The 21,267-nt window shown below is 38.9% G+C and overlaps 1 protein-coding gene across 4 annotated transcripts in view; it reads right to left on the bottom strand.

Moving 5' to 3' along the window:
- Positions 1-428: 428 nt before the first annotated feature.
- The window catches only part of map4l (microtubule associated protein 4 like), a 43,085-nt gene continuing 22,246 nt past the window's right edge, over positions 429-21,267 (bottom strand). For 3 of the 4 annotated variants that reach the window (XM_065276268.2, XM_065276270.2, XM_065276272.2), the window contains 11 exons: positions 12,402-12,802; positions 11,977-12,147; positions 11,240-11,366; positions 11,078-11,137; positions 10,193-10,449; positions 8,525-8,578; positions 5,565-5,657; positions 4,702-4,783; positions 4,509-4,609; positions 3,578-3,758; positions 429-3,443 (listed from right to left, as the gene is read on the bottom strand). In XM_065276268.2, coding sequence (XP_065132340.1) covers positions 3,439-3,443; positions 3,578-3,758; positions 4,509-4,609; positions 4,702-4,783; positions 5,565-5,657; positions 8,525-8,578; positions 10,193-10,449; positions 11,078-11,137; positions 11,240-11,366; positions 11,977-12,147; positions 12,402-12,802 — 1,532 coding nt within the window. In that variant the 3' untranslated portion in view covers positions 429-3,438. The remainder of the gene's footprint in view (positions 3,444-3,577; positions 3,759-4,508; positions 4,610-4,701; positions 4,784-5,564; positions 5,658-8,524; positions 8,579-10,192; positions 10,450-11,077; positions 11,138-11,239; positions 11,367-11,976; positions 12,148-12,401; positions 12,803-21,267) is intronic. The other variant, XM_065276271.2, reaches the window with a different exon arrangement.

The raw sequence follows: 21,267 nt of genomic DNA, 5'->3' as shown, positions 1-21,267 counted from the left end.
TATTTTTGTCTAATCTTCATATTTTTTATTGGCGGACTAAGTAACTTAAGGTTAAAAAAAGTTTTAATTCATTTAAACCATATTTGAAACCATACAGCCGCACTCTCTCGCTAATCTCAAAGTATTGCAATACTCTTGTTTGCCGGTAGGTGCCCCCAAGCACAAACGCTTTCGTATGGCTTACGTCAACCTGAATCCAGTCACCTGAGCAGAACTGCACTGTAGTGGGTCAAGTTACGACACAGACTTTGCTTTTGGTTTGGCTTGTATTTCACAGAGCTACAGCTATACCACAATAAATAGCTATTTAACTAAGGCTACTTTCACATTTACAAATTCTAATAAACATTTATTTTTTGTAAAACACAAATTTACTTCAGATTCACAACTGACCTTTATATTTTATTAACAGAAAGAAAGACAACAAATTTTGCGTTGTATCTTTTTTATTCATGATTAAATATCCACATCACTGGTTAACAATTAATCACAATGAACATCTCTTTGATACCAAAAATACATCTTAAATCAGAGGGGAGACAATAATTCCCATTGAAGACAAATGTCTGTAGTCCACTGTTCTCTGCATGCTTTTTGGTGTTGTCTATATGGGAAATACACACATTGTAAGTCCTAACAGACACACTAGGGGTCACTTTTGCTGCCTAATTGTAGTGCTCTATCTAGTTTTTAAACATGCCAATTAGCCTACCAGTTATAGTAGTATTGTAAAGATGTGCAAACAAACAACATTCAGGGTTTATGTGTAAGTGACCCTTTGTGGGGTTAATCATTGTTCCCATTATTGTACTTGTTACCTATCCACCTCTTGTTCCTGGCCAAGCGCTCAAGTCATTACCAGAAGGGTGCTACATCAAAGAACATTCATGAATCTGGAGGATCCTTTAGTTTTACTTTCTCATTCAAACTCGATCACACTCCTCCTATTAAATACATTGTGGCAACAAAGAGAAAAGTTACACGTAATACATACTCTGTGCTTCCTGAATACATTTTAAAAACATTCTTGTTTGCCAGCCATGTTTTTAAAAGGCAGATTCATACTGTGTGGGGAAATTTTATTGATGCTAAATCTTCACTTTGGTTCTTTATACAACCCAATCAAGAAGTATTTTTCCCCTGTTTGGATATAAACTGTGAATCGTGTATTTACAAAACAGCTTTAAGCGAATTAGTGCAGAGATGCGAGAAGTGTCCTAACATGTGTTATTGTTCATTTATTATGGAAATGACTGACAGATAAAACAGAGCTTACGGAAGGCATAATATGTTATGATCACCGTATCAAGAGTACAGCACTGACGTATACTCAAGCAGCCCCCGAATAGTGCACACTAAATCACAAAAGTAAGTACAGACAGGACCTTTTAGTCAAGCACAGTTGCTCTACACTAAACACACTGGCTCACACTTATACAAACCGTATTTACAGACTACTCTCTATAGGTACATGTCTTGCACATTTTAGTCACTGGGGTTCATTTGTCAGGGGAATGAATTTAGGAAAATGTGCTCAATATGTCAGTCTCTTTGCAGTATAAAACATCCATCATAAAGTGCCTTTGGAATTCTTACCAGATCCTTATTTTCTAGGATATTTGCATAATATAATACTTCCCGGTCTCACTGTTCGGTCTCAAGTGGGCCTGCTAGATTTTCTTTTAGGTTAGTGTTCCCATTGTAGCTCTTAAGCTATCAAATAAGCACAGGGACAGAGCTACGATTGCAACAACAACGCTGTAATTTATTGACTGAACATCAATAATAATACCACCACCACAAAATCCACTCTTAACTTATGTAAACCGCCATCTTAAGGTGGACGTGTTGAGTATGTGTGTGTATATTTTAGTAAGTCAGCGATGTGTAAGGTGCTGCATCTATCCCTACACCATCATCTATCAACTATCTACCATGACATCACTGTCAAAATACCACATTTTAAATATATCACAACATGTAATGTACCAAACCCTGCGTACAAACACGACCTTGTGACCAACACCAGCAATGTGTTTATGTTCTCCGCAGGCATTGTGCATATCTAGCGTAATATAAGTACCAATAAAGTGCCCACAAATTCACCTTTACACAGTGTCACTAGTCAAGAGTGTCACAGAAGCAGCCCTACACAGAGGAAACTATGGACTACTGTACTTTGTAGATAGTTATTTTTTAAAAAGCTTAGTAATTGATGTTAACACATCAACTGCCCGTGAATTAATAATTGGGTAATGGATGAAATTGTATTCTGCTACTGTTTTCATGTTTTGAGTCATTTAAAGTGTGGGTGACTCAGATTTTTTACCTGTCTACACATTTCCTTTCTAAACATCTTTAATCCCTCTCCCGACTTCTCTCCATCCTGTCTGTTGAGTTTGTGTGTGCGCTTGCCTTTTTCTCTTACTGTATCAAGCTGTTGTACGTATGTGTTAAAGGATGCTGTGTCCTAGCTCACAAGACGTTTGAGAGAAATAGAAAGATGTAAGCAGACGGTTAGATGTTATAATGATTCAGCTCATCTTTACAGTATTTTCGCAAACACAATACAGCAAAATTATTGAAGATGTAAATATGTTATTGTTTAAACAGCCTGTTAGTTGAGTAAGTGCTTTTTTAAATACTGGGGTGACCGGGGTTTATAATTTATGTGGAGAGGACAGAACATGAGAAGAGGAGCAGTTGGGTGGACGGTGACCGATTCATTTTACCGAAATGAAGACGCCCCCACATACTATCATTACAAGGAGCTTAAAAGCCATAATATGATGTAATAAGCTACATCTCGAGTGAATTCTGGGGTTCCCATTGGAGAACATCTACTGCCCAAAAGCGAGTGTCACCTCAAAATGTACCCTAGGTCCATCTCAGGACTAACACTGACTATTAGTAAGGCTAGAAAGAAATACTCTGATTTTGATGTCCTTATTGCAGTGGTCCTAACTAAGATTAAATTAGGAGTTTTTGCAATGGCTGGACACCGGCATATTATCTCAATCTCCAAACTGGAAAACTGAATCTAGCCCCAAACCAAATGTTGCATTCAAGCAGGTACACTGTCAGCCAGAGCCTTGTCCTATCTCACATGATCTCATGGGTGCTCGCCAAGCAGGGAAATCAAAGAAAACAGTAAGAGATGAAGCTAATGGTTAAGGTAATAAGAAGACAGATTTAAAGGGACAAGCTGTGTTTGGAAGATTAAGATTAAAGTCCTTCTCCTGTTTGCACCCATCTCATGGTTAAGTAAGTGGAACGAGCTGGGTTGTGTGTGAGGACATGGCGGACCCCAGAGAAACACTGAAAGAGGTGCTGCGATGTGGGTGGGGGTGGCTGCCACTCAGGGGGGACCAATAGATGATTTTTGCGCCGTGGTCCGTGCGAGCTCGTGCTTTCTCGCGGATGTTCAGCTTGTAAGACTTAATCTGGTTGCAAAGAAAGGAAAGACAAACAGCAGATTTGTGCAATACATTTCTCAATTGAGAATATTCAGAATTCAATATCTCTCATGCCTTTCACGTTGGTGGTGTACAGTACGGGCTAAGGGTTCCCCACTTACTTGTCCCAGGAATGCGTTTGTCCAGGCCCTGGGAGTCCCGGGGCCCCTCTCCCATAGAGGGTACAGGGGTAGGAGTGACCTCATTTAAACCGTTCTCCTTTGCCCCACTGCCCATTTGAGATTGTGGAGAGATGGCAGGAGAAGATGGGCTTCCCTCAGATTTCTGCTGAACCCCCTCAACCTGGAAACACATTTCAAAAGCAAGGAGTCAAAGAATGGGTGCATGGGTGAATGAAATACAAATTTTGTGTTAAAGGGTGAACAAAATTGAAACAAAGTAAATTCTTCCTTACCATGTCTTAAACAATTATTTTATAAAAAAGATCTTAGTAATGTTTTTATGCACAAAATACATACAATTCAAACTAGGATTACTAGGATTTCTTAATACAGGAGCTTTAAAACATGTCTGCAAGCATTTGTCTCAGCTGAAAGTTGAAATAGTGCTCTTAAAAACATTTATCTTCTAGAAGACCGTGCAAAACCTCTGAGGTTTACCCAAATGCACTTTATAGTGTCCATAAGCAACTAGAAAAATGTATGTGTGTACACACAAGCACAAAGACTTATAGTTTTTACCTGCTTGCTAAAGTATATTGGTGACATATAGTTGAATATACAGTACACAGATCCATATAGCTTTTTCTTAGTGGGCCATAGTCTGTAGTATATAATGTTAAAACAAACACTGCCAAACTTACCTTGCATGCCAGCTTTTAGATTAAAGTTCAAATGCAGATGTGTTTGTATTGCATTTTATACCATACTGTGACTATGACATGTTTACGATATTTGAAACAAACTCACTATAAAACATATGAGACCGTTAACTATTTGGATTCTTTGTTCTGACAGACATAAATTATTAGTTACAAAAGGAGGCGTGCACATTTCTAACATGCAATATTTTTAGTCCTAATCCAGTGCCAACCTTGACATTTCCACCTCCTGGTTCGTGGCCTACATTATCTAGTGATCCCACTTTGTCCTTGCCGTTCATATTTTGGGATTCAACCTTCACATCACCACCACCTAATGGAGATGAATCATCATTCACATAGAAATGAGACGTCATAATAATCATAGTAATAGACAATACTTTAAGTGGCAGAGTGGTCTCCTACCTGGCTTTTGCTTTATGTTATCCTTGGATCCACATTTTGCAGTTACTTTGCTCAAATCAACCTTTTTATTTAAAATCTGAACCTATAAATTAAGACCAAAAAGGTGTTAGATTGAAGTGTCCTTTGTTTTGATAAGATTACGATGAGAGATGTCAAGCTAACTCTGCCTGTATTAACTAGCTTAATACATGCAGATACTGACATGGAAAGGGCCAGTTAGTGCTTTCATGAGCAAATGTGACCCTGTCTGTAAAATCCAGGCTGAAATCTCATAATCTAATGATGCGATTTGGAGCATTAAAGGGACACTCCACTTTTTTTTGAAAATATAATCATGTTCCAGCTCCCAAAGAGTTAAACATTTGATTTTTACCATTTTGGAATCCATTCAGATGTTCTACGAGCATGGAAAAATCGCTTTTAATTTTCTGTTGGTCTTAGTACATGATGTAACTACAGAAGAGTCAAGTTTTAAATATAGGAAAAATATAGAAATATTTTTGAGCGCAATGCTTAATGGTCTAATCAGATTCAATGGATTATGCTAAGCTATGCTAAAAGTGGTACTGCCAGACCCAGAGTTCTGCTGAATGGATTCCAAAAATGTAAAAATTAAATATTAACCCTGGGGAGCTGGGAAATGAGGATATTATATATAAAAAGTGGGGTGTCCTTTTAAAGTGTGATTTCAGCCATTGAATGAAATATTTTGAATTTGAGGTTATTTTTCACTGAATGTTCTTTACATGATTTGGATGATTTTATGTAGAAATCAGTAAATCACTAAAAATGGACTAGCTGTGTTTTCACAGGCGAGGTCATAAATCAAAGACATATGGCACGGCATTGCACTATACACTTACATTTCCTCCTCCAGGAACATGCTTGATATTGTCCTTGGAGCCACATCGGGAGGTGACATGGCTGAAGTCCAGTTTTTTGTGGACTATCTGAACCTGAACACAGCACAGAGGATGCATGGTCAAATGTTATTTCATTGGTACACATGCAAAGCAGACTGATAGAAAAGTTAAGGCTATGAGCACAAAGTGTGTAAACAATGTTGTCCCAAACAAAAGTCAGTAGCACAGTGTCACTGAAAATACAAAATCATCATATTCATGTGTGGAAGTTAAACTTTAAGATTATGCTGATGAATGGATAGTGCCTGGTGTGCTGATGTGTGCGGTATAGCATTTGTTTGCATGACTCATATATTTGTTGGGACAGAGTCCACAACACTGTGTCTGAGTCAGAGGGTTTTTATTACCCACTTTATCACGTTTATCTCAGACATGGGTAAAACACTTGGGGGGCTGTAGTTTAAATGTATTTTATTTTGATCTGCTGTACAGAGGCACATAAGTAAAAACAAACATGCTTTAGTGATAACTGGATAGCTTAATGTTATGCCTAAAACAACAAAAAACATGACCATGATGATTTGTGCTTCATGATTTATGATAGTTTTACACTGAGCAGCAAAAAACATCACTTAGTAATAACAAGCAAAGCACTAGTGGTTAATATCTATGTAACAGTATACATATACAGATACATGTATAGTGGCTCAAAACACACACACTCAATGTGAAAGAACAGGAGGCTGTAGGTGGTCTTGGGAACTACAAAATTTAACTATAAGGATGCAATAGATTTCAACTATGTTAGCTTACTTAAAACCTTTTCATATCCAGGTTAAATTATCCGACAAAAAGTATTAATGATGTAAAGTCAAACACAATAGTAGGAAATCCACTTCACCTCCACTAATCGAGTATATTTGATTTGGAAAGTATTTACATTTTATGAAAAAACGGTAACACTACATAAATTAATGCACAATAAACTAAAATGAATAACTGTATTAGCGTTAAAGCAATACTACAGTCACAAATTACCCCATGACTTACTCAACCTCAAGCAAGATACACATGTCCATCATCTTTTAGACAAATTTGGAGTAATTTTAGTATTTTTTTTGCTCTTCCTAGCTTTATAACAATAGAAATATCGATACATTATTTGCATTTAGGCATTTAGCAGACACTTTAATCCAAAGATAAGGAAACAATCAAGCGATTTGTCATAGGGAGGGAATAATAGTGCTTATACCAAGTTACAAGTTTTCAGAATTCCGAAACAATGCCTGATGAGATAGAGTTAGTTAACTTCTTTTGAATAGAAGAGGTGTGTCTATAGTAAGTATCAATTTGCCAAAATATTTGGAAAAGATGAGTTTTTCGTTTTTTTTTATGTATATATCAATGAGATATGTGGCTGATTGGACTCCTATAGGAAGATCATTCCACCAGCAGGGATTCCTGAAGGAAAATGAACGTGATTTAGTGCCCTTTTGTGAACGTAAGACCAAGCGCTGCTCCTTTGCTGAACGTAAGGTTCTGGATAGGGTGTAGGAATGCATTAAAGTGTGAAAATATGCCGGTGCAATGCTTATGAAAGTTCTGTAAGTGAGCAGTAGTGATTCATGCCAAGGTATACTAGGGATGTCCACGTATGCGACCCATCCGCATGACGTCATTTTCGTCAACAGGAGGGTCCGCGGCTGTCCACGCACTGCCCTAAATTTGAGACCGTGTGGACAGTCCCATATGACAGCGCATGCGTGTGAAGATTTTGAGACAGGACACTACACTACAAACAATTACACAAAGGCAATAGACAGCATTTGCACACACACCATCATCTTTTCTTCATTTATTTTCACTTCTTCCAAGAACAGAAAGTTGTGGAGCATTTTTGTCACCATAATGTTTAATTTCTTTTCTTTGTTTTTTTGTTGTTGTTTGTTCTAAACTTTGTTTGCAGTAGTGGATCCATTACTTTTCTTCATCTATCCTAAAAATGCGCGTACGAGCTGGATGCGGAAAAAAGTATACCCTGGCTTTATACCTGACCCGTGCTTCAATAGGTAGCCAGTGGACAGAGATAAAGAGCGGCATTACATGAGCCCTTTTGGGGTTTAAAGTCAGATGTTGTCCCCTGATCCCTGTTTTCAAGCGTGGAAGAGCAAGGACATTCACTAAAGTAATTTCAAATGTATTCGTCTGAAAGATGATGGACATGTGTATATCGGATTGCTTGAGGGTAAGGTAATCATGAGGTAATTTTCATATTTGGCCGGAGTATCCCTGTAGCTAACATTAACAATTAAGTAATGCAAAAACTATATTGCTCGTTGTTAGTTCATGTTACCTAATGCATATACCAATGTTAACAAATACAACCTAATGGAAAAACAAAATTTCCCAAGATTAGCCACAGTCTCCTGTGTGAACAGCTGCAAGAAAGGTGAGATATACAGTATAGCACATGTGCAGCGGAAAAGCAGGGTTTTCTTTAAAAGAAAAAGCAAGAATGCTGGTCGAATAATGTGTGAGTACTGCTGCTGAGCCTATACAACATGCATACTGTGTTGTTAGTGCTTAGTTTAAGCTTAATTCCAAACCAAATGACATTAAACAAACAGCAATGGTAAAGCAGACTTCACTGTATGTTTACAAGTTAACTACAGGTACAGAATGACACAGTCCTAAACCCAAAGAAGGACATAGAGACAACAGGATATAATTGAATAAACATATGTACATAAAGCAACTGTGCTTGCATTTGTCCTCATCATTCAGAAAAAAAACAACAACTTAAAATTCAGTGAATTCTGTCCCTGTGAAAATGCTGGCTGACTCACATAAACACACATAAACAAGTCAGTTTGAGAGGGTTCAGATGGTCAAGAGAAAGTGTAGGAGAGAGTGTGATACTGAGTCAGTGAGTCAGGGAGATGTTATTGGGAGGGACTCACTTTGCCCTGGTTGGTCTTTGGCAGAGCATCGGCCTTGCCCTGGGCTGCAGAGACCTGAGGATACAAGCACCCCTTTAGTCAGTGCAGTGCAGGGAGAGGGTACAGAAAGTCTAGGGCCACAGGTCTCAGCAGTGGATAAGACACAAGCCTTTGGTGTGAGAGACCTGGGTTCGAATCCACTGTGACACACCATTGTGTCCCTGAGCAAGACACTTAACCCCTAGTTGCCCCAGAGGCGTGCGACCTCTGACATATATAGCAATTGTAAGTCGCTTTGGATAAAAGCGTCAGCTAAATGAATAAGTAAGTAAGTAATAAATACCACTTACCATTTATAAGTTAATTGTACTTTGTCTATGACGATGCCTAGCAGGTTGGTCCTATAAAACTCTGTGGCTATCATGTCTTGCCATATCCAAACATCCTTCTTCGATATGAAATTGTTTAACGCCAAAATTTGCTCTTTTTTTAAATAAACTTGCGTTTGAAACTACTTAGAACACTATCTAAGGCTGCATCAAAAAGTATCTTCGCGTCTGCTGTCGGATAAACAAAACTGCTTCAGTGTGTCGCATAGACGTCGTCATCGTCTTGCTGCCCCATCCCCGTTCTGTCATTGGTTCCCTATTTCAGGGGAAATATTGGTCCATGGGTTTCATGCTAGACTTGCAGCGTGAATAAATTTGCGTGCAAGGCAGCATGGGGAAACCCTGGCTACGAATTAGGTGCAATTCCATCAAGTTGTTAGAGTGAATGACATTGGTATTGGTAACCTAGTAACTAACAGTAAAATTTACTAGCAAGGCAGCTTCTAATTGCCAAACTGAATCCTGTGCATCCAGACATTGTGTTGCAGGCACTACCAGCAAAGGCATTACGACGATGCCATAAGCCATACGATGCCATAAGACATATGGGAAAGACAACATCAGCTAATACAGTTAGACGATCAATCAAATGGATTTAACGCGTTTCCATTTCCCATTATTCGCATTTACTCTTTTTTGCATTTTAATCAAAAACCACCTCAAGCGAGCGTATAAACGTTTTTGCGAATTAAGGCATTTCTATCACTCGTTACTTATGCAATACTTCAAAATGCACATAAAATCAAGGTGATGGAAACCCAGCTACTGACAATTAAATATCATATCTGTTTTTGCAAAACAACCTTTTTAATAAACATGATGCACTTTTAATTGACAAATACCATCTGGATTACAGACAGCCTAAAACATGACTGGTCCTAGATCAAGAGAAAAATCTGCCTGGTGTCCTGTTACAGTGACTACAGTAGTTTAATCCACAGAGGAGATAATTATGAGAGACAAAAATAGATCCTATACAGATGCTGTAAAATGTAAAATGCACAGTGATAAGGCTTTGTTTGCCATTATGGCTGGGGGATGCTGATCACAGAACATTGTGGCAATGGAAGGCTTGTACAGTATCCATTTTCTCAGTCAGTATTTGGGGTTAAACTTAACATTTACAGAGAATGTGTTAAATGGCAGAAGTACAGTGTGAGCTTATGTGTTGCCACACTGAATCTAAATCTGCAAAGAAATTCCATGAGGCTAACAGTATTTTTCTTAAAAATATTTGTGTTGCATTCCTTGCCTACATGAAAATGCTTCTGTACAATAAAAATGATACAAGACAACTAACCTTGCCTCCACCAGGCTGGTATTTTATGTTATCCGTAGAACCGATCTTGGAACGTACATGTTTCAGATCAGGCATAGGTGCATTGGTGGGCCGGACATTTCGGGGTGCTCGAGGCACAGGGGGCTTCCTCTCCAAGGGTGTCTGCTTGGGCACGGGGGGTTTGGTGATGCGAGAGGGACGAGGGGTCCCATTGGTGCCGTCTGTGCTGGGGGCATTAACAGAGGTTGGCGTGCGGGCTGACTTTGGGGTAGTTTTAACTGTGAAAAAAAAGTGTTATTGTTGACCTCATTAATGTTTAAGCGGGTTTTGGACATTGTGTATGGTGAGATAGAGGGAAGAAAGAAATGGACAATAAAAGTCAAGCAAACATCAGTGTGATGGGCTTTGTAAGTAAGTCTATCCCCGAGTATGTCAGCAGCTTCAGATCTGATGACTAACAAATGTACCAGTCAGTGCGTATTAGCTCAGAACGGCTGTGTTTTCGAGAAAGTGCAGAGATAAACTCATTTAGTTCTTTAAAATGTCCATAAGAGCTAAAGACTGGTAAGCACCATTATTTACACATCAGCATGTTTGCTGACCCTTATAAAGTGGATTTCTGCAGTGCTTAATGCTTATAATGTCTACAGGTAAATAACATATTTAAGTGGTGAAGACGCAAGCTTTTATTGCATCGTATTGTTTATCATTGTTTTGTATTGTTTTATTATATTGCATTTTTATTTCTTTTCATTTTCATAAAAATCTCTTCTCAATTAAAAATCTATGTCTTAAAATTTTAATGAATTGTTTGTTGTATTTAAAAAAAAAAGCTAAACACATGCCTGATCATACAGTATATTATACAATCCAGCTGCAAAAGATTTCTATATATTCTACTCTTACCTGGTGTTGTCTTTGCGCTCGTCTTTTTCACCTCTCCTGCGTGATTTTCAGGTTTTGTAGCTGTAAAACACGGAAACAAATACATTCATAGAAATTCAAATGACTTTACATCATTGTGTATGACTGTAAATTACTTAATCCTGAGATCACAGAAGTATTTACTGGGGGTGTGACGAGCAGACGTGGTAGTTGCAGGGGTGCTGGTGCCAGTTTTAGAGTTGGTAGCAGATGCAGCTTTAGCTTTTGGCACTGGAGGGCGGCGCTGAGTTGCTGTGCCACTCTCAGCGGACTGCAAAAAGAGGCAATTAAATTAATCTGGTTGTTGCAAAATAACTTCTAAAAGGCTGTAAAAATATAGAAATTACAGTAGATCAGATGAGTTACATACTGTACACGGTGGTATTAATGCTTATTATATAGTGCACTGCCAAAAAGGCACTAAAAATAATTATTTATTAAATACACAAAGTATATGAATGAATGTTAGACAAAAGGCAGTTTTAAACCTAAAGAACAGAGAGAAAAATAAGTAGTCCTATTCAGCAAACTGATATCTTTGCTAAGCAGGTTTACAGCTGACAGCACAAGCTAGTTTACTGGTTGTAGCTAGTTTAAGCTGGTGTAATGGTCTCATCCAGAGTCAGACCATACTGCTCTTCCAGCCTGTATGCAAAACAAATCTAGCAAAACAAACAACTGTGCATACCAGGCTGGAAGACCAGCAAATCAACCTATACTGGTTTAAGGCTCTTAATTTTTTTGCAGCGATGTCCTTAAAAAAAACGTATTTTACTTTTCCAAAAATGTGGCCCCGAAACATCCCTTTCTTGAGATGGGCATGGGTAAAAGTCTCAAATGGTGCCCAGAAAGCACAGATGGGGAAAATGGGTTTAACTCACCTTGGAGGTGGGGGATTTCTTGGTGCCGGTGGTGGGGGTTGTTGCCTTGGGCACTGGACTTTTTTTGTTAGCAGAGTTGGTGGTGGGGGAGATGCGTTTGGTGGCAGCACTGTGTCCAGTGGACAGCGAGTTTGGTCTTGTTGAGCTTTGTTTGGCTGACCCAACTGAAGGCTGCGCATGAATTAGCAAAAAGCAAATAAAAAAAAAATGATTTGCAACATGGCAGCATAATAAAAGCAAGGAAGCAGTGATGGTATTATTAAATCATGAGTAAGTAAGTTTGGGTTAAGTGTTCTTAAATTTTTCTTAAGATGGAAAAATGACAGCAAAGCCTTCATATTCATATGCAAATAGACATATATACTCTCTCAAATGTGGGAAGAAAAACGGATGAATGTTGAAATCTATCGTACTTCCAAACGTACCTTAGCTTTACTGTCAGGGCTCGTCACCGGCTTGCTTCCATTAGCTGTTGGGGATTTGGCAGGTCCTTTAGAAGCTGTGACGTTCTTCTCAGCTTTGGCTGTCTTGTCCATTTTTTCTCCATGCTCCTTCGTTTCCTCTTTCTCTTTGTTTGTCTTCTCAGGTTTATCAATCTTCTCATTTTTCTCAACCTTATTGTCTTGTTTCTCCTCTTTCTGGGCTGTCTTCTCATCTTTGATGATCTGCTCATTCTTCTGAGTTTTATCCACGTTGTCTGTTTTCTTTGTGCTCTCGTTGCTCTTGTCCAGATGATCGATCTTCTCCATCTTTTCAGGCTTATCTTGCTTTTCGGTAATGTTTATGTTGTCCACCTTCTCCATTTTTTCTTTGCCCGTCTTGTCTTCTTTCACATTAAAAGAAAAAATATTACTTTTATTGTTATGTCGCACAACTTGGCACAGCATTACTTTTTAACTCTTTCCCCGCCATTGACGAGATATCTCGTCAATTAAGAGAAAACGCTTCCCCGCCAATGACGAGATTTTCCGTCTTTCCGCAATACCGCTATTATCCACCAGGTGGCGCCCTTCCGCAACTTTTTAAAACCGGAAGTATTGCCCTATGGCAAGCGGCTGTATGTCCGTGTCTGTTTTAAAGATCGCTCTGCATCTGATTTCTATGAAAGTCCGTCACAAAAATGGAATTATCTCTGCTTTTTGCTCAAAATATGGTGTTTTTGCAAAAACCTACCCATATTCAAAAGCTGATTACAAAAGAACCACTGAAGGTAGGAAGAAACGTTTTTTTTTTGTTTGAAAGCAGAGGGTCTGTTCTTTCATTTGGTATATTGTATGTTTATATTTTTAAAGAAGAACATTTTCTGGAAGGCATTAAACTTTGGTGAAAATAATGAAAAACGCTGGCGCTGGCTGGCAACTTTTTTAAAAAACACTGGCGGTGAAAGAGTTAAGACTAAAATAGCAAAATTTCAACTTAATAAGATTTTCCAATGACGAACAAGTAAAAACTGAGACATTGAAATGACGGCTAACTATAAACCAAATATAGTCCACCTATGAGTAACCAACTTCTACCCTAAATAACTTTGAATTTGGTTACATGCCATTTTTCACCTTTCACCGACAGCCCAAATGTAGCCTTGCTTTAGACAAAATTGCTTCCTGGGTTTATATGCACTTGAACCTGAATGACATCCCATTCTTAATCCATATGGTTTAATATGAGGTTCGCCCACCCTTTGCAGCTATAACAGCTTCAACTCTTCTTGGAAGACTTTCTACAAGATTAAGGTTTAGGTTAGGTTTATGGGAATTTTTGACCATTCTTCTAAAAGCACATTTGTAAGGTCAGACACTGATGTTGGACAAGAAGGCTTCGCTCATAGTCTCCACTCTAATTCATCCCAAAGATGTTCTATTGGGTTGAGGTCAAGACTCTGTTCAGGCCAGTCAAGTTCCTCCACATCGAACTCACTCATCCATTTCTTTATGGACCTTGCTTTGTGCACTGGTGTTGAAACAGGAAGAGGCAATTCCCAAACTGTTCCCACAAAGTTGGGAGCAAAAAATTGTCTAAAATGTCTTGGTAAGATGAAGCATTAAGAGTTTCTTTCCCTGGGAGTAATTAGAACACCTGAATTCAATGATTTGGAGGGGTGTCCCAAAACTTTTGGCAATATAGTGTATTTTAAAAAATTATGTTGATTAAATATTATTAATATTATACATTTTTTTTAAACATTCTGAGTGGATAAGTGGAACATCTGGAAAAAGATGAAGAGTATGATACATTTTGTGAAGAATGAGTCAGCATGACTCAAGCACAGTACAATCTGATTGTAAGAATGAGAGGAGCATGGGAGGTCATGAAAGAGGGCAGGGAAAGTGACAGTGCCTAGAGCCGGACAGACAGAAAAGCACATTGTCAGCCTGGATGCCTTATGTAACCTGGCACCATTCTCCCCACAATGCAAAAAATCAATGGGCAGTGGAATACCAAAACACCGAAAACAGTGTGACAGAGGAAAACCAACAAAGAGACAGAGATACAAAAGAAAGAGCGCACTGTTCCAGAGACAAAATAATGAAAGACTGAAAGATGCAGGATGAACACAATGTCATATGCTGTCAGTAAAGGATTACCCTGCCATAGCAAGTTTTCAAAATGTAGGTTGTTCTGAGAAACTTACTTTCCTTACCAAAACTTTGAATTGACCACAACATCAACACAACAAATCCTGTCTATTATTTTTTCCTCTATCTTGTACTGCACCAATCTATAAGCGTTCATGCACAGACATACACATAATGTACACGTGCACTGGACTAAAACAGCAAACCATCAGGAAGGGTGTTAGGGCAAAAACTCAAACCAACTTGTAAGGAACTTTCAACACAACCATCCACAAGCAATCATTTGTGAGAGTATGTTTGCCAAAAAAAGTACATGGCTTTAAAACACACACATAATGTTAAGCTCTGTCCCACTGAATAACGTTTTTAAACATCTGATCTAGTACACATAAAGTAATCCAATAATCAGTCCACATAATCTAGAAATCCACCGTGGAGTTCACGGCCCCCAATCTCACCTACCATTACAGTTTCCTTTTGGTTGAACATCACTGAAGGCAGGGGTAGAAACAGCCTTCAAACTTTCCAATGGCTGTAATTGATCCCTGTCAGGGGTCTGTAGTGCTCCAGCAGGTAGATCTTTTTTAGCAGATGAGATATTTGTGGATGGCAGGATGCTCTGTTTATCATCCACTGTAAAGCATTTGACAGCAGCCTGAAGAGGCGGCACGTCCTTTCCTGGATATTTATCAGGCAGTTGGACACTAGCAGGCACTGTCAGGTGCGTACTATCTGACATTGTGCGCTGGACCACTCTGTTCTGTTGCATGGGAAACATACCCAGTGGTGGGTGTGTCTCTGTTTTGCCCTCAAACGTACCCTCCGCATAGCTGTCATTTACCACGCTAATCACGCAGTAATTCGGTGCGGGGTTTTGTGTCTGATTTGTCTTATTGCTAATCCCGGAGATGCTTGGGGGTGGACTCCAGTCATTGTCTGGTTTGCTCAGATCTGAACAGATCTGTCCTAAGAGTGACCCTGCAGATCCAGAAGTGACCCCATTGGTGTCAAGAGGTCTTCCTGGAGAAACAGGTGATGGAGAGGATGACAGACTCGTAGGGCTTTCTGCCATACTGCCCAAATTTGTCCCAATTCTGTTGTTCTGTTGACTGGTAACCCACTGATCTGGCTCCTGGTTAAGTGTTGTTGACCTGGTGGGGAACACTTGCTTGTCCTCCAAGAGCCTAGAGGATGCCAGGTTTTCTGCTTTCCCCTGCTGCCAGGTCCATCCCTGGGAAGCGGATGATGATGCCAAGCCTGGCATGGAGGGTGGCATGGAGCACAGATCTCTGCACTCCGAGCGCTGAGATGACATCCTTGCGTTTCTTGTAACAATTGTCCTTTATCAAAGTGTGTATCCCTCAGAAAAAAAATGTGCCGGGTTAATCTATAGTGCTGGTGTCTAAACCTCTCTGAGCACTGATGCTGAGATGACTCTGCTTCTCTCTCTCCTAACCCCCCTCCTATCTCTCATTCGCTCTCTCACTCTCTTCCTCTCTCACCCTAATTCTGTCCACACATTCCTTCCAAGTCTTTGATCACGTGAACACAAAAAGCTACATCCTTATTGGCCACCCCGCATTGAAAACCCTTGCTTTCAGAATCCAGTGTTTATAAATACCTCCTCTCTTTCTTTCGCACGCATGCACGCACAAACATCGTCTCGTTCTGCATTCAGAATTTTCTAGCAAACGCAAGCACACACCTTTACTCGACCACACCTCTAACCCTTCACCACACACACATCAATCCCCATTAGTGATGGTGACGGCAGCTGGCGGATGCTGTCATTGCAGCCACTGGCTGCTTTAAGCTTTTCAGGTCCTCGGGTGGTGTGCCCCCACCAAACAGCCACTGCTTCAAAACAACATCAGCTCTCACTTTATCTGTTTATGTCTGCTTATATGTTGCTTTTTCCAGGACCAATTTAACTTAAGGAATATGCAAATCAGTTAATGGTTTACAAAATCTTCACTGAACGAAAATTGCACAGCACGATTCCCCATCTTGCGGTTTTTAGGTGTTAGGTTGTGTAGAATGTATGCCTGGTATACAGTAATTCCCCATGTAATACACTCTGGGTTTTGTTTTAATCCATTTTTGGGTCAAATATAAACATTTTCTGGGTTAATTTAACCCAACAGCTGGGTTTGTCCCTTTTTAACCTAACAGAGCAGCACTCTATCTGGGTCAAATATGGATAAACCCAACTGTTGGGTTTTAAATAACCATATGATGGGTTGTTTACCCAACTATAGGTTAAAACAACCCAGCATTTGGTTGAAACAACACAGCATTTTGTTTAAAATTAACCCGAGTTTAGTTTGTCTATATCTGACCCAACTCTGGGTTGAAATAACATGTAAGATGTTATTGCACCAAAGCAAATAATGCTGAGCAATCTACTGTATATAAGGTCTGAGGCATGCACGGCACACCACTATTTCAGTGCATTTAATGCCTAGGCAAAGTGGATTTTCAAGGTTAGTGAAAAAAAAAATACAAATAATAAAATGCAACAAGGTATGCAACTTAAGGCCAATTCACACTGGTCAGTCAACTACCAACTCCAACAGACACCAACAGAGACCAACAGACACCCACATTCTAAAGTCTCATTTACTTTGATCCAACAACTGCCAACAGGGGTTTCACAGTGTGAAGTGGCCTTAACAAATAACCGTACATAGTAAGAAATGCAAAAAATAAATCTTTCATTTTTAACTAAACCTTTACCAATGACTGTCAGCTAGATAACTAGCTTTGTTTTATTTTGCATATGATAAACAAATAAAATAAAAAGTGACAGCTCACTACAGGCCCATTAGGGCAAGTAAGTTTTGATTCATGGTCTTTTAGCCACAGGACATTTTTGAGTATTATTGTATTATTATTATTATTATTATTAATGATTCCTGAATATTCATGAAAAAGTATAGAAATCAAGTTAGATGAACTGCATAAGAACAAGAGCTTCCATACAAATAACTTCCCACAACTGAACATTTTAAGGGTGCCCTCACACTATCCAAACCAAACCATGCCCCAGCATGATTGTCCCCCCTCCCTACTCCAGAAGCACACCATCAGACTGTACCTTATGATCCGAGCCGGGCACGCTTCCGTCATTAGGATGCGATTGTTTTGAACAAAACAGGAAGTAAAGCGCCCTCTTATCACTGGAACCCATCGTAATGTTAATTCTGAGTCGTTTAGTGCATGATGACACACAGCCCTCTCCAGTGTTGTGCCTGAACGAGTTCATTGAAAGAAAGTTCATGAACTCGTTCATATTTTGGCCGAACGTGAACTGAACATACTGTATTACTGCCCGATGAACGTTACTGTGAACTCATTCTGGTGCATGTGAACGGCACGCTCTCTCAGTTTAACATCGTTCATTAGGGTGCCAGATTTCTATAGAGTCTTCCAGGCGAAAACCTGACTAAAACACACCGTAAACAGGCCTTAATGTGTAGCGGAAAAAACACCCAATCTGGCATCATTTTTGTCCCAAATCGTTACTGATTAACATAGGCTGCTAACTCATATTCTGGATCTTAATAGACTATGACTAAGCTCACGCTATTTAACGTGCACGTGTGACCCCCCAAAAGCACCCAGCCAGCCTTTCAACGTATGTGCAAGCAAATACAAAAATTAAAAGACAGTCAATGCTAATGTAAACCATGGTTGGATAAGGATTTAAAGTTGGATATGAAGATGAAATCTGACGCATTTAGTTTCAGTGTTAAAACTGACAAAATAATTGCTGTCTGTGGTACTATATGGGCTATAGGCTAATGGCAATAATTAAAAAAATAATAATAATAATATGGGAAAAAAGAACTATAAATTTGTTCTTTTTTGGAACTGTGAACTAGTTCATAATTTTGAAATATGAAGTATGAACTGAACTAGTTAATTTTAAAATTTGTGAACTGTGAACTAAACTAGTTCTTGTAGAAAGTGAACTTTCCCAACACTGGCAACATGTCTATCATATTGCTTGGTTGATCTGTCGCGTGTGCAGCTCAGACATTCACGTAACCCTGCTGCACGCATCAGAGGGTTTTTAAGAAGGCATATGAAGGTAAGTGGTCGCACAATTGACATCTCTCCTTTTGAATCGCACTCTGGCGCGTTTAGCGATCACATTGTCAGTTCCGCGACTGAGCCCAAGTGAGCCACCCTCCAGCCCACCTCTGCAAACCTGACAGGGCGCAATATAGAGCGATTACAATAGTCAAACGAACCAGGCTTTAGGGGTCAATCGTGCCCAAGCACGGTTTGGCTTGGATAGTGCAAGTGCGCCATAAATATATTAGGACCTTTTAAAAGGGTATTGCCGCATGACAGCTTGGGACCATTTTGACGATTCTTTTTTGGAAGTGTACAATGCATCAGTTGCTGTGCCATACAATTTAATATTATGGAAGATATTGAACTGGAAAGATTTGAAGTAAAGGCAGTACCCTTAGCTGCCACTACATTGTGTTCATGGTACATTTTTAGCTTAGTTGACAATTTTCATAATTGGTACATTTCCTCATTGTTATTTATCTGGTCGAAATAGTTTACAATTATAATACATTATATTTTAATCTTCCTAATTCTTTATGTTGTAATTAGGGTGAATAAAGCTTGAATAAATATTTGACTTTGATATGTGAATATAGTTGCTCTTTTGAGGCCATGTAAAATTGATTTTCCATGAAGGTTCTTATATCCCATGGTAAAATCATTGTAATGGACAGATTTAAGTGGCTTAATTAGTTTACAATGTTGAAAGAGATTAATGTTTTATATGCACTTAAATCTACTGTACATTTTAAAAAAACTGGGTTGTTTTAACCCAGGGTTGGGTCACTAAAAGTGTGTATTATTTACAATTATCTAAATAAACAAATCAAACAAATAAGGATCTTTATCGTGCATTAAGCATCTACTAGAACACCCTAATGTTTTACTAAGGAAACATTTAATGTATTTACTGTGGCATAGAGCATTGATGCTCATTGAGTAATCTGGAAGCAATGTCACAGTTTCTATTTTTGGAACATATCCTACAGTTACACCCTAGCTTGTGCTTTGGCAGGTCCTATTCGCTACATCACCACGGAAACCACCTCCCATATCCATGGCAACTGTATCTTCGTCAATGCAGCTGGTGATATTAGGGCTGGTGATGTGTGGTCGGAACCACCAGAGGGGAGGGAGAGGAAGTAAGTGAGCAAGGGCAAGAAAAGGACAATGGAAGAAAGTGTGATGCAAGTTGAAAACAAAAACCCATAAGGAGCATCTTAAAGATAAAAAAATCTGACAGCTACCTGTTTTCCTGAACCCAAAAAGCCAAAACTATGCCAAGCTTAAAAAGTATCTATTTGAATGCATTTGCTATTACCAAACTGGCATTGCTAATAAAGTTCTGGGTATAATATGACTGGAACCCAATAAAATAAGAAATGGCATAACCTGCAAATTCCTTTTATAACTTCTTTTGGCCTTAATTTAGCTTGATAGATGAACCTGCCTAGATAAAAGTACAGTTCTTACTCACTGTGACATTCATGTTGTCTTTAGGGATTTCTGTGTTAGCCTATAGTTATGTAGCATTCAGAGCACTACATCCCTCAGTATCCTTGCCTGACTGCAGAACATCTCAAATGCATCTGAACACACCCTAATCACTTGCTATAAAAAGAACAGCTCTTTATATCTTATGTAATGATGAATGGCCCAGACATCAATTTTACATTAGCTTCTGCAAGAGCATGGTAAATGTAGTGTGAAAGAGAGAGAGAGTAAGTGAAAGATAGAAAGACAGAGTACAGAAAGATGAAGCCATAAAATACTATAGGGATAATACAACCCATAAATTGTTCACTATTCTGTTGGTGACTTGAGTTGTGAGTTGTTCATTATCTCTTTCCCCGCCATTGACGAGTTAACTTGTCAATTAAGAGAAAACGCTTTCCTGCCAATGACAAGTTTTTCCGGCAATCTGTATAGGGCAAACAGTTTAAACTCTGTGTATGTATTGAGGATCGCTCTGAATCTGATCTCTATCAAAAGTCCTTCACAAACATGAACATTGAGCTTTTTGCTCAAAATTTGGTGTTTTTAAAGAAACCTACCCATATTTAAGAGATGAAAAAAGGGAACAAATGAAGGTAGGAATTATGCAGAGGGTCTGTTTTTTCATTTGATATATTGTATGAACATTTTCTGGAAGGCATTAAACTTTTGTGAATATCCTAAAAAATGCTGGCGCTTACTGGCAACTCTTTTTAAAAACACTGGCGAGGAAAAAGTTCAAAGGTAAACCAAACATTAGAAGGCTAAATAGCATACGCTCTAAAAACAATTTGTGCAAAAAGTGGTTTACTGGCTCGTAATCATAGGGGAAACATTTTTATTGCTATACAGCACATATGTACAGTACAGTAGCACCTGTGTAGAACCAGATGGTGCTATGTAGAACCATAAGTTTAAACAAATAATTTTTTAAAGATGTAAAATAAATCTTTGGTGTCGCCAGAGTGGGTATGTGAAGTTTAAGCTCAAAATACCCCACAGATAATTTATTATAACATCTTAAATTGTCACTTTGTAGTCTCTTTCTCTCTGGATGGATATTATAATAATGATATCCCCTTCTGACATCACAAGGGGAGCCAAATTCAATGACCTATTTTTTCACATGCTTGCACAA

The sequence above is a fragment of the Paramisgurnus dabryanus genome, chromosome 6 (assembly GCF_030506205.2).
Source record: "Paramisgurnus dabryanus chromosome 6, PD_genome_1.1, whole genome shotgun sequence".
NCBI classification, from domain to species: domain Eukaryota; kingdom Metazoa; phylum Chordata; class Actinopteri; order Cypriniformes; family Cobitidae; genus Paramisgurnus; species Paramisgurnus dabryanus.
The sequence above is the reverse complement of the archived record's forward strand: the minus strand, read 5'-3'. Positions and strand labels throughout refer to the sequence as shown.